The sequence below is a fragment of the Heliangelus exortis genome, chromosome 17 (assembly GCF_036169615.1).
Source record: "Heliangelus exortis chromosome 17, bHelExo1.hap1, whole genome shotgun sequence".
Classification (NCBI taxonomy): domain Eukaryota; kingdom Metazoa; phylum Chordata; class Aves; order Apodiformes; family Trochilidae; genus Heliangelus; species Heliangelus exortis.
The window spans coordinates 6,318,469-6,335,320 of record NC_092438.1 but is presented as its reverse complement, the minus strand read 5'-3'; the positions used below and the strand labels follow the sequence as shown (position 1 = coordinate 6,335,320).

Below are 16,852 nucleotides of genomic sequence, written 5' to 3'. Positions count from 1 at the left end.
TCTTATAGAAAGTCATAATAAAACAAGTGCCATGATTTTTTTTTCTCAAATGCTAATACAAAAAGCTGCCTTTGAAATTACTCCATGACTGCAGCCTTACACAAAAGAAAAACAGCTTGAGAAGACTGATTAAGGACCTAACAGCAGCGTGAACACCAGCACAGTACAGCATCTGAGTTCAGTGAAATTCAGCTTTGAGCTTAAGTCACAAGCAAAGCTGCAGTTTACCTCAGGCCCAGGTTTTCTAAATGCAAAGGGACTAACTTGTCTGGAAGACTTTTCCCCTACAGGAATAATCTCAGAAATTAGTCTAGAATGTTATAAACTGACCTTTCACTCTGCACCAGCACTGGATGCTGCATCACTGGGCAGTTCAGATGCTGTTTCCCCCCCACTGTAGGAAGTGTGTATCATGACTACTGTCAGCAATTAATCTTTTCTCTAAATCATCCTGCTTTTCATACCTACCTGCTGCCTACAGTATCCCATGGATATTGATTTTGTTGTGCCTGCGTCTACTACTATAAACAGTGAATTCAAGTCATGTGAAATGCCTTTCAGTTACTTAGTATCAAAAAATAGTATATGAGCATGTGATGGCTGCAGAGGTAGAGTCCCCTCATTCCACCTCTCAACTCTGCCTTTAAAGTTCAAGGCTGAGGATACTTCATTTGCTAAGGAACCTTTTATAAGTATCCACTGGCCTATTTTGAAACACCATTTTCACTTGAGCTCATTTTCTAAAGTGTATTAGAGGCACATCAACATAGATTCTACAAACTTTCAGTTATTCAGTATCACAATTAAATAATCTGAAATGCAAAAAACCTTTACACAGGCCAGCTCCTAGATGGCAGTGCCACAGCTGCTCTTTCTAGAGCAGAGTGCTCTGTGAAGTAATAACCTGTTCCACAGTGCCAGGAAGCTGTTGCTGTAGCAGACAGGACACTGCCTTGGAGGGCATGTGTGTGTCTCCAAGAAAATCCTCACTAATTAAAATACAGCTCTTCCTGTTTGTTATTACCAGTGCCTTCAGAAGACAGAGCATCCATTCACAGTGGTAGAACACACACAACACTTAACGTTCCTCAAAAGCATCCGATGAGCTTAAATAAGTACAGCCCTAAACCAGGTCTCCTTTTCTATCATAAGGATCCTAACAAAAGTTATCCTTCTTTGTAGCTAGGATTACTAACTCTACTTTCAGACTATACATTATCAGACATGTTAGTCATATACTTAATAATCCAGCCACAAGTTGAGGATTGCAAAAGGAAAAGCAGTTTTATTTAGTTGTCAACAGGTGCCACTAAACATGGAAAACAAGTTGGGTTTTCATGTTTTGCAATGCACATGCTCTTAAAAGATTATGTTTAAATTACATGCAAGAGACTAAATTTTTTTCACACTTTACAAAACAGGTCTGAAGCAAATAAAATGATTGTACATGACATTTACATTAGAAAGAGTATGCTAACAGTTGTAGCTCCCATAAGCACGTCCACGTTCATCCCCTCAGCCAAAAGCTGCCCCACAATTAGGGCATCTTCTCTGCCTCAGTGCAAGACAGAACAGAATCCCAATTGGAAAGAACACAATAGCACACAAAACACCAAGACAGGTGAAGGTGTCTTCCAACACGCCAACCCTGTAAAAATGGAAAACAGACTCAGTCAAGGACACCCACCAAGTTTATCCCAAAGTTGCCACTTTGTGATCTGACAGGCCCTAAAAACCCCACAATTTTCTACAGCAAGATAAAGCACAGAGTTTGGAATTGTTATTGGGTTTTTTTCCTTGGAAAGGCTTTTGTTTTCATAACTTGGAAGAGAAGGCTTTGATTATACTACATTAAAACCAGGAAATTTACAGGTGATCAGACTGTAGGTAAGTTTAAAAGCTGTTAAGTTCCAGACAGCAACCATTCCTCTGCAATCCAGGACTGGTCCATACAACAATACGTAGCCACTGCACCCCTGAGCAGTTGTGTCAGCTCCAGATGGTGGTTAATGCAAGCACACTGAAAAATACACACAGGTGTAGCACCTGCTCTACAGAGAGAACAAACCACACATATTCTTAATTCAGAAAGCTTTAATATGGAAGCCTGAGCCTCTGCAGCCATCTCTGGTCCCTACAGAAGCTGAAGTCATGCTCTCCTTCTGTACCCCTGCATCCCAGCTCAGCTAGCCCTGCCAAGAAAATAACACTGGAATAAAAGAACTCCCATTCAGGACAAAGAGTATAAGCAAGTATTAAACTACTCCTTGCCAGCCCTTCTTGGGGTCAAGTGTTTCTTTATAGGTGAAGATAGAGTTTCATAGAACTAAACCTTGGTGTCACTAACACTAAAAAATGAAAAGCAGCCTCCTTTTAAAATAATTTACTGACTCTTCTGGAAAGATACAGTGCTAAGGCACTGTACTGGTGCTGTTGTATTGATTATTACACACCAAATAACTAAATTTCTCACTTTTTTATGACTTTTACAACAGGCAGCAGCCACGCTTGTTTCATATGCTTTGCCTACCTAAGTTTCCACAATTATCCTGGAGTGAACCCTCTCAGTTCATTCAACCTCAAGTCTCCTGCAGTATATGAACTCTAGAGTCCTTTAAAAAAAAAAAAAATAATTCTTGTTTCCTTCCTGTTTTGATCTGATGATTTAGTACTTTTTTCTCAGCTTTTTCCTATGGGAAATGAGCACAAGTCAATGTTTGCCAGAGAAGTCCAAAGGGTAAACACACTTCATTATCAAAAAGAACCTTCAGTAGGTGTTCAGGGTTTCTGTTTTCAAAAAGTGGTGTCCCTTTAGAACTGAATATACTATTGATGTCATTTGGCTCCAGCTGAGTCCCAAACTGAGTGTCCATCCCACGTGAGAAACTCTGTTTCACAGCACAGTTTTGTAACAACAGAAATTGACCTAAAATTCAATCCCTTTTTTCTTAAATGCTCCCCCAAAATGAATCCAGACAGCAAAGCTCTAAGTGTTCAGACAGAAGAAATTTGAGCATCTGTACTGAACAGTCAAAATCTGGAGTTTAACAAAAAACTTGAACAAGATGTGTGCTCTTGGATTCCCTGGTACAGTGAAGGTCAACAGAAACAAAGCTGAGCAACCTTGGAATACACACTACAAGCAAGGTGCAAAGGCCAACAAGTTATTTCCCTACAGAACAGGCACACCCTATTGTACATGCAAACAGACTGAAGGAGGAAAGCTGCAGACTCACAGACCATTTCCTTACTGCAAGTGGCTAAAACGTTACAACCTGATGGAACTTAACCATTCTCCTTCCCCACAACCATTGTAAGAGGTCAAAGGCTTTTCAAAACACAGATCCAAAAATGTTAAGTTACTTCAAATCCGAACACACAATTTCCTGTTCATTAAACTTTCAACATCAGTCCCCTCCTTTTGATGAACTTGGTATTTGTTTACAAAGTTCTTGTGTTAGAAGTCAATTTGTACGTGGTATAAAGGTACTGTCAAGGTACAATTGATCCCAGCAGTAGTTTTTTAGTTTCATATCCTCAATAATACTCCTTTTAAGACAAAAAGTTGACAGACGTAGACTGAAGTGCAAACCACCATACAGATTCTGTGCTCAGCACACAGGTGTCCCAAAGCTCAGACTTTTGCAGCCTGTGCTGTTCCTTGTGGCTACTCCTACAAACTGAGCATTAACATCACCCCTCTGGCCCGCAGGCACACAGCCAGAGCTCCATCTATCTGCAAGCACTTTGTTTTACCACAACAATGCAAGATTTACTCTGGAACGCTGACATCTGTGTGTGGGGAGAGATAAGAACAAGAAGTTCACCAGGGAAAAATGTGCTACCAGCCATCTCCTGGGAAGAACCTGCTAATAGGACTAAAATGCAAATCAATTCAAAACCGTTTCAATGGCCAGACTGGTTGGATACAGTGAGAGAAAGGAAAGAAGTGTTCAACCAAAAATGGCAGCCCTGGACACAGAAGTGTCAATTGGTACTCGTGGCAATACATTAAATGCTGAGCACCCTCAGAGGCTTCTCCTTTTCCCCAGTCCCCAGGTTAACACAGTAACTTACTATGCTTACCAAGAGACTGAGACACAATCTGGACCATTCTGAGTAATTAACAGATTTAGGAAGTTTTTAATACTTCAGAGCCATCCAAGAAAGGCAAAGTCCATTTTTCAGGCATTTCAATGACACCAAACATACACTAGGTGCACTACAGAGCACATTAAGTCTATTGTATTTCCTGCCCTCTTTTGCTGTTACACTAATGCCAGCATTTTCATTTGCAATAATTGAGCATTCCCCTCCTGCAACATGCTTGCTTTGTGTTTTTAATCTTCTCCTTATCTCTGAATGAAAATTCCACATTCAGCTCCTGCCCTGAAGTCTACCTGTGTGACATGTGAGCCAGTGTGTTTAGTTAAAATTATAAGCAGACAGTTTTTGATCTGACTTTAAAGAATAAACACACTAATAAAAATTAGAGAGGGATCAATCAGGGTACTTCTGGTCAGCCCTGAGTAGCTACAAACACAAGTACAGGTGACTGCTGTCTAACCCATTACAATCAACCCTCTTAATCAGCTTGCAAGGCCCAAGCCTATTGGTCAGCAGATCTCCTTGACACGTTAAATAGCATTTATTTTAAACTCCCTTGCTTGTTATTCAGGGTAATGCAAAACACCAACTTAAAATAAACAGACAAATAATCACCATCCATATTCAATAGCAGACCCAGGGAAAAGGAGCAGTGAGGAACAAAGCAGCCACAGGAAGCCCCATTGCATCAGGAACAGAGGAAAACCAGGGACAGCACAGCCAAGCAGCAGACCAAGTCAGCAAGAAGGGAGTCACTTGGCAAGCTTGCCAGAACTGTATCTGTGTGACCTCCACCACAATATAACTTATTTCAGAGCCAGTTCCCAACTCATCTATGGATGTGAGACCACTGCTACAGCATTGGCTACACAAACACTTTCTGGCTTCTGTTGATTTGTGTCACCACCTAATTTTGGATGAACACTTACCCAAATGCTGCTTAGCCAGTTACTAAATATAGCAAGAGAAAAAAGCAATACTTCATATAAACACAGAATATTTCAGTTTTTACTTGTGCATCTTATTTGAACTACAGAGTAATTAGAGACTTCATATTCAAAACTGTAGATTCACTAATGTAACCAAACATAAATTTTGTCCTACAGCATAAACTACATAAAAGCTGATTATAACTGCACCACTCCCAATCTAAAAATAAAGTGGAAAGGTTTATTTATACTGCAAACAGCATCTTGGATTTAAGCTATATCTGCAGCTGCCAACTCCGTGAAGTAAGGTCAGTTATTCCCACTGACAAGTATTTAAAACCAAATTAATTTTCAGACAACCCCCTTCTTTTAAATAAGTCTTAATACATTACTATCTTAAGTCAAATACTCAGGATGAGAGGGCCAATAGTGAGATTTGCAGACACAGCCTCAGTACTACTGAACACATGTATTTTTATACCTAATACTAAATCACAATATTTAAATGTATGCTTATCAGCATTTTTCACCCCCTACAAATAAAGTTGAAGGGTCAGCCCAGGTAATCAGAGACAGCTTGGCTGATGACAAGCTCTGCAAGACCTGAAAAGAAACTGTACTTCACTTAAGGATGTATGAACTGTCTTCTACCCAGATCCTCCTCACCAATCAACTGAGTGGGATTTTGAAATCAGCATCCCATCTCCTGCCCCTGAGCCTGGTCAAGTCTTTAGCTTTAGACTTCAGTGGGAGTATCAGACCAGAGACAAGCATGGACTTCAGAAGCTGCACACCAGATCTTTTCTGAACATGAGAACAAAAGCTTTCCTTTATGTCTGCTCTAGCTAATGCAACAACTGCAGCTAGGTTAAGCATGTTTAAATTTCATCTGCAAAGAGAAGAAAAGGAACAGACAATTATATATGCAAGTACTGACTAGGCAAGGGATGTTTACAACCTTAATTGCCATGAAGAGAGGTGCCAGCTCCTCTAGCCTCAGCTCGAAGGGAGGTTGAATGGCTGTTGATCTATAGTCCCACAAAGGAGCCTGAATCTATACCTAGCTACTGGCTATGCCCTCCTCAACCTAAGTTGTACATATATGTAAATGCAATTACTCTTAAAAGTGCCCTTCAAGTAGAAGACACCACAGTATGTGCAGACTTATCTGAACATATGCTTTATGCCCCACTTCCTATACAGGGGGCTGGCTGCAGAGCTAGAGAAATGCTGCCAATGGGAACAGCTTGTATCTAGCTGTTGTCTTTCTTGAAATGCCTACAAATCACAGCCTCCTCCTCTGCAGCAGCACCACTGCTTTCATTCCAGTTCTGAGAACACACTAATTAAGAGACAAGCTTCATGGCTCCCCAGCAACAATTTGGCCTCACCGGTAAGGCTAAGCATGCCAGTTTAAATTCTCTGTATCCATGATGAACTAGACTGAGACCTGGTGTGTTTATTCCTCACTCATCTGCATGCACAGCCAAAACAGTGTTACCTCTGGTTACCAACAAACAAGATCAGCTTTCTCCTTTCACCCAGAACAAGTCATTACTATAAATAAATCCTAATTATAAGAATATAGACACCAAGACAAATGGTGACACTGATAATTAAAAAAAAAAAAAAAAAAAGCCATCAACTCAGGTCCTGTGACAGACTGGATGTTAGGGACCAGATTATCCTTTTCATGAGGTGCAACTAGGCAATACATTCCTCCTGTAACAATTATATGAAGTCTCATTAATTAGCAAAATGTGTTTTGATTACTGTCCACAAATCAATTCGGACCAGTAGCACAAAAATCCTCAGAAACAGTAAGAGCCATGCTGTTCTCACTTGGGACCCCATTACCAGGTTTACCACCTCCTCTTCTGGGCTTAGGTTAAGTGCCTACCCACCAAGCAGCTGTGTGCTTGCTGTCCTAGTCACTAATTCTAAATGGCAGAGTCATGGCATCTGCTCAAGGGTGCTGTATCAAGGCTTTCTTCTTGGCAGTCACGTGCATCAGTCATGGCTGAATTTCATGTCCTGACTGCTCCAGCCACCCAGTTCCAGCACAACGGGGATGAACGCCCTGATCTGCCTCAACAGCACACACTTGGGAAAGCTGCAATCTGGAGTGAGGCTGCTCCCAGCACAGGCTGATCAGCTCTGTGCCAAAAAGCAGCATCAGAAGCTCCCATTCCTCCATATTAGACTCTTGGTATTTCAAAGCTGGCTGTACTCACGAGATTCAGAAGGATCTCTAGCACACCAGCCTGCTGCTGGAAACCAAAAATCTGCAGGTTCTCCTCAAAGTATCAGACTTGCTCTCTGAACAGATAGGGGGTTTTGTTCAGTTTTGTTTTTGATTCCTTGCATATTTCAACAGTACATACTATGGCATTATATTAGGAATAGTTACATAAAGTTTAAATATTGCTGTTGTGAATAACCATGGAAAACCAATAACCTGAATGGCTTTCTGCCAAACCACACACAGCTTTTGTGATTAAAGTAACTGAGGTAAAATCAGCAGACTGAAGTTTTGAAGAACTTTATCACCTGAGTGCAATTTTTCCAGAGTCTGTTCTCTCAGGAGACATGCACTTAATTGAAGAAAACAAAATCTTAACCAAAACCTGAGAACCTGCTACTTGGTGAGCACAAAAACCCAAACAAAACAAAACAAACAAACACACACACACAAAAAAAAAAAAAAAAAAAAAACAACCCAAAAAAAAAAAAAAAAAAACAAAACCAAAAACAAAACAAAAAAAAAAAACAAAACAAAACACCAAACCACAAAAACCCCACCAAAAACAGCAACAAAAAAACCCAGAAACATGAACAAACCCAGCCCACTACCCCTAAAAAAACACTAACACACACTCACATAAACCAGTATGACAGGGACAAGGTTTGTAAAACATTTGAGAATAAAATATTAATCAAACTTGTCTCATCTTCCAGTCCTGGAAGAAGCTTGAAGAGTATTATTATAATTTGGGACCAACTGCAATACTTCAAGAAGTTTTGCAACTGTCAGAAAAGAAAGCTCCCAGAATGCAGCAGCCTATGTCCTTTCCCTCACCCCTTCTCCCAACAACTGAGTACTTGTTAAACAGGAAAATAAAAACCCAACAGGGCCCATCACAAGGTCTGTCCCAGTTTTGAAAGAACCAGCTTCTGCAAGCATCAGATGAAGCGAACATTTTAGTAAGTTTTAAAGGGATCTTTCTTCTGTTAAGTAATAAGAAAGCAAACATCCCTTTGCAGTTTCTTCTACTCAACAAGACAAGATGGAGAAAAAGAAAATGAAAGTGACCATGAGAGAAGCAGCCAGACTGCATTCTCCAAGCTAAAAAGATAACTACATGACTGGATCTCTAGCATTAGAGGCTGTAATGATTCAATCTGTACTTGGCAAAATAAAATGGTTTAAAAGCAGGAGCTGACCAATCCATAGATGTCAGCTGTAAGCAATAAAGCTGACAAGGTGCTGCAACACAGCTTAATTCTCTGTGCAGGACTACAACTACCCCAGACATTTTAATGATGCAAGGAAGGATGGGACATACATGAACTCTGAAGTCTGTAATTAGAAAGCAACACTGACCAGTGATGAATAAGGATGATGTGACTAATTAATAACTCTAGGCAAGAGGTACAGCTTGCAAGACAGAAGAGTCATCCCTGAGAACCAGCAATAGTTCAGAAGGAATGCAATTACATAGTGACCAGAGGCATACAACCTATGGAGATACTTTGTACTTTTTATGCCTTTATACCATAAATCAAGCCTAATAATAAACGGTTTCATTTATTAATCCCAAGATCATTTGTGACTGCAACAAAACAGATTCCCAACCATGTAACAGACCAATACTGCACATTTCTCCTCAACACCATTTACTTTAGGTTGGAGATGGGTTTGATTCCAATTAGCAACACATTTAAAACTGCCAAAGTGCAAAAGACTGGTTTGTAATTCTGATGGCAAAATCCTCTCAGTGGGTTTTAGCCTGCTCTGTATGTTACACTATTCCACAGCCACAGACAATGCATTTTTTTTATCATGATCCAAAGCAGATGGACTTCTCTTAAAAACACATCATATCAGGAGTGTAACAGACTTAGCAGTTTAATAATGGTTTTTATGTACCATTGATAGCTTTTTATGTTTATCAATGCCTTTTCAACAACTTTTCTGTTCACTGCTGTATTCAGAGTACAGCTGCTTGTAGCATTCTTCACAAAATAGGTTTCCAGGCTGAGAAGAGTAAACTAGAACTATGTTTAAGGTCTTGAGCAGTCAAAGAGGATTACGAGTTCTTTCTCTAAGAGAAGCAGCCAGTGTGACCTTCCAGAACTCAAACACTGACCCTGCAGGTTGTGGTGAATGTCTAACATTATGCTTCCCACACAGCCTCCCTGTCTTTCCTCTGAAGGACCAGACTATCTTAATTTCTTAACTAGTCAAAAGATGAGCAATCAGATTTCTCCCTCCTACCCTGACATTTTGACTTTTCCTGTGAAGAAAAAGAGCACTGGGTACCTCCAGCAGAGCAAGTCTGATGACTTTAGAAAACTATTCCTGAAGTCACTTAACACCATACAAAAGATTACCTGTTTTCCCAAACTTGTCAAAAGCTAAGATATACTTGGAAATGATTGTTTCAAAGGTATCTCACAGAGCATCCCAGAGTAACTTCCAGGGGAAAAAACCAACCAAACAAAAAAACCCAAACAAAACAAACTAAAAAAAAAAAAAAAAAAAAAATCAAGAAATCCTAAGCACAGCAGCAAGAACCTACCAACCTAAGTTATTGCAAAGACTAGATTCATAGTAAAATGTTGAGATTGACTGGATTTAGGAACAGAGGGTCTGGAAAAGCACATTGCATGCTGTTTACCAAGCAATGCATAACATCTTTCCTGTCTTCTGATTGAGCTAGAACATAAGCATTTCAATGTAATTACTCTGGTGGCAGGATCTACCATATCCTCTGAGCAGCTCAGTCATCACTTTCCCCCCCCCCGTTTAAAGCTTACAGTTTCTAGAGCAATACCTCTAGCTGGTGCAGGTTTTTCAGCCTTAACTAGTGGCATTTCAGCAGGCATCTGTTTTTACACACCACCACAAAATACTTATTTGAATCTACCTTCAAATGCAGGCACTGTCTCTCAAACATCAATTCTAACAAAACCAAAACCAAAAGGCATCAGCCACAATGTCAATCTGTGATATTTACCACGCTGAAACCTGGGAGCATTTCAGCTATTCCAGCAAGTCTGTTTCCTACACATTTTGAAATGGGCAAGCAAGGGCTCAGACCTGCAAGTGCCTACCTTGCAAATCACCATAAGGGTAATTCCCAGACATTTTAACAGAAGGGGAATGATTCTGCATTTGAGTCAGAGCTGGCCAGGGGCAGCAGTAATCTGGCTGCCCACACCCACGAGTTAATATCCTGGGACGAGAACTGAGAAGTGGAAAGGGACCAACAGCTGACTTACACCCCTGATGTGGAAACAAGAATGCATCCTTCCCTTTTTTTATGGATGTTAATCTCTGAGGGGGAAGCTGTTCTCTTGTTGCAACTCCAACTAACAGCTGACCACTTCTTCTGATTTGCACCACTTCATCAGATTAACAGTTTGAATCAAGCCCAATAATCTCCCTGCTCTTCTGCAGTAAAAGAACTTCTAAATTAGAAGATACTTTAAAGCCTTAAGATATTGTTTTCAGCCAATATTGACAATAACACCCCCTAGTTTTGCACGGTTTGGATGTTGGGAATGGGAACACACACCACAGCAGCAGAAGCCTTTCCACACAATTGATGAGAAGTGACTATGGTCAAATGTTACACAAAGTTTTGCAATAAAATCATTCTGCTCTCTATCACTGGGTATAAACATATTAGAAAGGAAATCCTGTCATCCTCTCCCCCAAGAAATGACCTTTTACATCTGTGACTGAACTATCTTTTCATTAAAAGTACCACTGACAGATCTTCCTCCATCATAAAGAACAGATTTATGTTTGTATTTAGCTTACTGTAATAATAGCAGCTCCCACAAGTCCATTAGGACAAGCCTATACTACATGAATTAAAAAACTCCACTGCTAAATATTAGTGCTTTTCCAGTTATTTCCATTCTAATATACACATAAACTATTGAAAAAGAAGGAACACATGGATACATGTAATTTAAAAAATAAGAGCCAAGACTGAGTTTATTTCCCAACTAGAGACCTATTTTACCTGCAGGCAGGACAGCCACCAACCACTACTACAGACGTGGTGGTGGTAGCAGGCTGCTGAATAATGGTGTATGTGCTGGAATAGGTTGGCTGTGATATGGGTGGAGGAACAGCATAACCTAAAATAAGAAAAAAAAAAAATAATTAATCACCAGAGGTAAGAAAAAATAAGAATTAAAAAGTATAGAAACAAAACACGGGAAAAAATAAATCAGAAATGTAGTTTTGCTTAAGCACTTGGAGAAGTTCTACCAAAATCAAGAGCTGGAATATACTGCTTGGCACAGCTGATACCAAGGCTACTGCATAACTGAGTATCTAGCACAATTTAGCCATCTAAAAAGGTCACTCAGCTAATAATTAACTTTGAGAATGTTTCAACCCTATGCAGGGTTGAAACAGCAGGAAAAAACAGCTTAAACAAACAATGATCACAGATTTCACTCCTGGACATTTTGTATTGCATTTTGTTCCACTCCAGCAGAAAAAGTAGTTGAAACAATGCATCTCCCTTTCGTTTCTAGCCTAACTTCCACATATTAAATTTATATATAATAAATCTATTTGTAACTGGAGAGAGAGGTAGGAATGGTGAGATCCAAGTGGAAAGGAAGCAGAAAAAAAACTTCCAGAAAATCCATGTTGTTAGCTACTGAATTTGTCATTTTAACAGCTGTAGCTAGCTAACACAAGCCTTTAATTACTGCATATTTTTTTTAAAAAAATGCTTTTAAAGGGATGGTTAGATGTTTGCAGTCTAGTCACACAGACAAGGTACACTCTGCCCAGGTGTAACTCGTTTTGAGCTTCCCTCCCAGCACATTTCTCACATTTGCAGGTTATGCATCTATGAAGTCCACAAACCTCACTACTTAAAAATAAACTGAAAATAGTTATCAATGTTTGAATTGTAGGAAAACATGTAACAAGTTATAGGCAGGAAACCAATCCACGTCCCCAAGATTCAGTGTTTAATGACTGGGGTCTGTGTCTGACGCAGTCAAGTTTTGAGTTTTTTTAACTTTTGAAGCACTCTCTTAACTCTACCAAGTCTTGCCTGAGAGGCTACTTCTTGGACGGCAGCCAGCGTTAATTCAGTTAACAAAAGCACTGCATCTACTCACCTGCTTCAGTCTCTCCAAGACTACTGAAGTGTATCAGAAAAAAAACAAACTAACCAGAGCACGCTGAACAGCGTGCAAAGAAAAGTCGAAGTTTGGGGGCTGTGTTACTGCTAGCACAGCTGTGTCTCTTAGAGGTGGTAAAACCACACACTGAGAGATGCATGCAAACTCGGTCGGTATTTTAGGGAGGACAAAGCACAAACACTTCAAAGGCACCTGGGGAAGGAGGGAAAAGGGAGGTAACGCCTTCCAACACCTGCGCACCCTCCTCCGTGCGCTGGTTTGAAGCATGAAAACTGAGAGGCTCCAACCGCTCCGTTCCTGACAGGGAAGCCCCACACAGGACGCTAAAGAGTTTCTCCCGCTCTGCCGGGCAGCCCCTCAGCGGCGCAGGCCACGGCCCTCTCAGAGCCCTGCGGCCCCCGGGGCACCCTCAGCACCGCCCCCTCCGATCCCCCCCGCGGGGGGAGAACCTCTCCAGAGCCGCCTCCCGTCCCAGGGAAGGGGGGAGCGGGGCTCAAGCTCTCCTCCAGACGCCGGCAGCCCCTCGCCCCCCTCATAGCCGGCGGCCAGCCCTCCCCCGCCGCCTCAGACCCACCTGCGGCAGCCGCGGAGCCCGGGTAGGGGTAGGGTGGGGGCGGCTGGAAACCGGGCTGCGGGGGGGGGATGGCGCCGTAGTTGCTCTGCCCGTAGTCGTAGCCCGCGCCCTGGGCGGCGGGGCTGTAGGCGGGGGGCCGGTCCTGCAGCAGGGGTTTGTTGTCCATGCTGGGGGGGGCGGCGGCGCTGCTGCCTGCCCGTGCAGCCGTGCGGCGAGGGCCGGGAGGGCGAGGAGGAAGCGGCGCCCTCGCCTCAGCGCCCAACTTGGCGGGCGCCGCCCCTCCCCTCCGCCCCGCCCGGGGGCGCCGGACCTCAGCAGCGGCGCGAGCGCCCTGGCGGCGGCTGCACGCGCATCCGGGGCCGGACCGGCGCGGGGTTGGGATGCGGGGGCCGGGGAGGGGTGCGGGAGGGGTGCGGGAGGGGACGGGGTTTGGGTCTGAAGCGGCGGAGCGGCCCCTGGCGCGCGGGCGGCCCCTCCCCGCTCGGCGGCCCCGACTGCTGCGCTCGCGGGCGGTCACAAGACCGCGCCCCACGTGACGCCGCTCCCAAGCGGCGCGGGGGGAGCCGCCGGGAGGCGCAGGAAACCCTCGGCCTTAAAGGGGCCGCGTCCCGGCAGCCGCCCCTCCTTCCCCCGCCACCCCCGGTCTTGTGACTGCAGCGGGGCTGGGAGGGTGCGGTGCCCCCAGCCTGCTGAATGGGTGCGGAGGGGAGAGCCGCAGCCAGCGGGACAGGCCGCTTGCTGCACGCTACGGCGAGTGGCCGGGCCTGCAGATGGTTTCTTCATTAAACCGATAATGGGATTTTAACGTGCTCGCCGAGGCCCCTTTCCGCATCCCCTTCCTTCAAGTGTTCCTCTCCCGAAATGCAATCCCCGCTGGAAACTGGCCGGCCGAACAGGACGAGGATGGACTCGTGGGCTTGGTCCCAAATCTCGTTGCAGCCGGGTGCAGCGGGAGGGTCTGAACGCGGGGAGAACCCGGGAGCATTAACAGAGGCGTAGAAAATATTAGCAATTTTTGACCTGTAATAATGCCCAGGGCCGCTTTGAATCATAGTAGCCAAATGACTTCACCTGAGCTTTGGGAAGATGGAAAAGGAGTGAGACTTTGTGTGTGTCTTTATATATGTCCTGTGCCCCCAGCCTGAGAAAAAGTTAAGAAACGGCAGGAAAAAGTGCCGAGTTCTGCAGTGACTTCTGCAAACTCGTAGATCCCCACTGGGAAGAGTAGCACTTGAGTGTTAAAAGTGAAAAACAAGCTCTGGGGACAGTGGCACAGAAAGGGAATGCTGTAAAAAGAGGAAGTTTTTGAAAAGAGACTGAGGAATAAAGAGTATCTCACATGGTTTCAATAAACACTAAAGTAAAAGGAAGGTAAGAGGGTTGCTGCTTTCTCCTGCACAGCAAACTGAACAAATGAGTTCCAGAGCTGCTTCTGAAATCCAAGTTCTCAATGGTTGGACAGGCCAGATGCTGAAATTTTCTCAAATGTCTTTTATTACCATTAAACCTCCAGCCTCTGCCTTCCACACTTCAATTCTTGAGCTGTCTGATTCAGCAGATCTTCTGTGTTTTAAATATGCACAGGTTTGTCCTTCACTGCAGGTACCAACACAGCCCCTGTCACCATGGCAAACAGAGCAGCTCCCATGACAGCACCCCTGAGCAGCAGGGAAGGCTTAACCCCATTTCATGGAGAGGGGGAAAAAAACATAAAGGCAAGAGATTAGACAGTTTGCCTCAAAATCAAACAAATTCTTGAAACAGATATGGACTGAGACTTCACGACCTAAAATCCAAGCCAGTGCCAGCATCACATGATGGTGAGAGGAACCCTGCCCTCTTGCTTTCCACCTCCTCCCTCCAGTTTGCAGTGCCTGACTCATCTGGAAGGAGCACTGCTCACAGTTTGCAGTGACATTTACAGACCGTGCCTACTTTGAAGAAAGCTTTTGCTTATTCTAACTGTAATAGTATAAATATTACATGAGGTTTTTGAAATAAAAATCTTAAGGCACAAAGGCAAGGCAGAACTTCCTCATTAGGGAAAAGAGACTTCCTTAAAATGTGTGTCAAGTGATGAAGAAAAATCCTCCTTTTAAAGAAGTGAGATTTGGGAAAGTGTGGAAGAGCTGACAATAGGGAAGTCACCCACACAAACTGACTCTGACTACATGAGGACAAATCTACAAAACATTGAAACAGGATTTTAAAAAATCTTTACTATGCTTGGGACAGAGCAAAGTCTTTTGAAATAACGAGATTTTAAAACTCACAAAGTTAATTTCTGAGCACTGTAGCCTTGCCTAGGTTCACTTGGTTTGACTTTTATGATCATTCTTAAGCATAAGAAAACTATACTGGCTGTAAATGACTTACCACACAAACTCCTTGCACAATCAATCATTCATGCTGCCATCCTGTAACATTATAGGACTGTGGTTCAAAAATCCCAGAAAATGCTCTTTAAATGATTCTGCAATCCAGTTGCCACTGAAAACAGAAGTCTTGTCTCCACCTGCTTAAATGGCAACTAGATTGAATACATTTCAAATCTATCAGTCACAACCCCTACAAACCTTGCAGTATGAAGGATCTAGGATCCCAGCATCTAAACAGTTCTTGGTCTTTTTTTTTTTTATATGTTTTACTACAATGATCAAATCATCAAAACACTAATAGGGAGCAAAAATTCTGTATTGAGGTAGGCACCAGTCTGCACAAGGTACCAAACCCCAGCAGCACGATTCAAGTGTCCCTGGGACTCCAAGGGAGTCAACCCAGACAGAATGGTTTCACCTCACATGACCATCATTCTAGAGAACTTACTGTGTGTACCTTAACCCTCTGAACCACAACCTTCTACACAGCAAAACCATCTGAACCATGAACCAAGAACAAGGCATCCGTATTCTCTTTAACTAACAACTAGAAACTCGTCAGGATGCTTCCATGATTACCTGCCAATTTCCTTTGAAAAAGGCCTTGAATGAAAGAAAACTGTTTTTCCACCCTTCTTTGCTGCCCCTTTGAGATAAAAAAAGATCTCAGACAATTTTTCTTTGCAGATCTCTTTCACATTCGGTTAGTTGAATGGACAGGCATAGAAATTCCTGTTAGATTTTCTGAATCACTTCAGAATGAACAGAAATGTGATGGCAAATGTGAGATTTTTAAGCAAGCACTTTCAAAGAGAGGTTATCATTTTGTAGCATGGCAAACACAGGGTGACCTGCAAAAAATGTTAAGCAGCATCTTTGGTGTCTTTCTGGGTGGGACTACTACTGTACTGCTACCAAGAGGCTGCCTCCTTCCTTAAAATTCACACAACACATAGAGTTATAGAATGGTTTGGGTTGAAAGGGACCTTAAAGATCATCCAGCTCCAACCTCCCTGCGTGGGCAGACACCTCCCACTACACCACGTTGCTCCAAGCCCCACCCAACCTGGCCTCGAACACCTCCAGGGATGGCATATCCACAACTCCCCCGAGCAACGTGTGCCAGTCTCTCACCACCCTCACAGAAAATCACCTTCCTAATGCCTAACCTCAATCTCCCCTCTTCCAGCTTAAAACCATTACCTCTTGTCCTATCACTTCGTAAGTCCCTCTCCTGCTTCCCTCTAAACCCTTTGATGACGGATGCATCACGAGTAAACACCATTTCAGGCAACCCCTGTTTTTCCTAACTCTGTAATCATTCACCCTCTCCGTGCAGCAGCCTGACTGGGGGAAGGGAGCTGAGGGGGGATCTGGTGGTTTCACCTCAGAAACGGCGCCGGCGCTCCCCCAACGCTGGGGACCTGGGATGACCCCCGCTCAAACCTCCGCGGAGCCCG

At 43.2% G+C, this 16,852-nt stretch overlaps 1 protein-coding gene across 1 annotated transcript; it reads right to left on the bottom strand.

Annotated features, from left to right (window-relative positions):
- Nucleotides 1-1,258: 1,258 nt before the first annotated feature.
- BRI3 (brain protein I3) lies at nt 1,259-13,536 on the bottom strand. Its single transcript, XM_071760455.1, has 3 exons — nt 13,015-13,536; nt 11,294-11,411; nt 1,259-1,648 (listed from the first exon to the last, which is right to left on the bottom strand). Exons 1-3 carry the CDS (start codon nt 13,178-13,180, stop codon nt 1,516-1,518), a joined length of 417 nt encoding a protein of 138 aa, XP_071616556.1. The 5' UTR covers nt 13,181-13,536; the 3' UTR covers nt 1,259-1,515.
- Nucleotides 13,537-16,852: the final 3,316 nt, after the last annotated feature.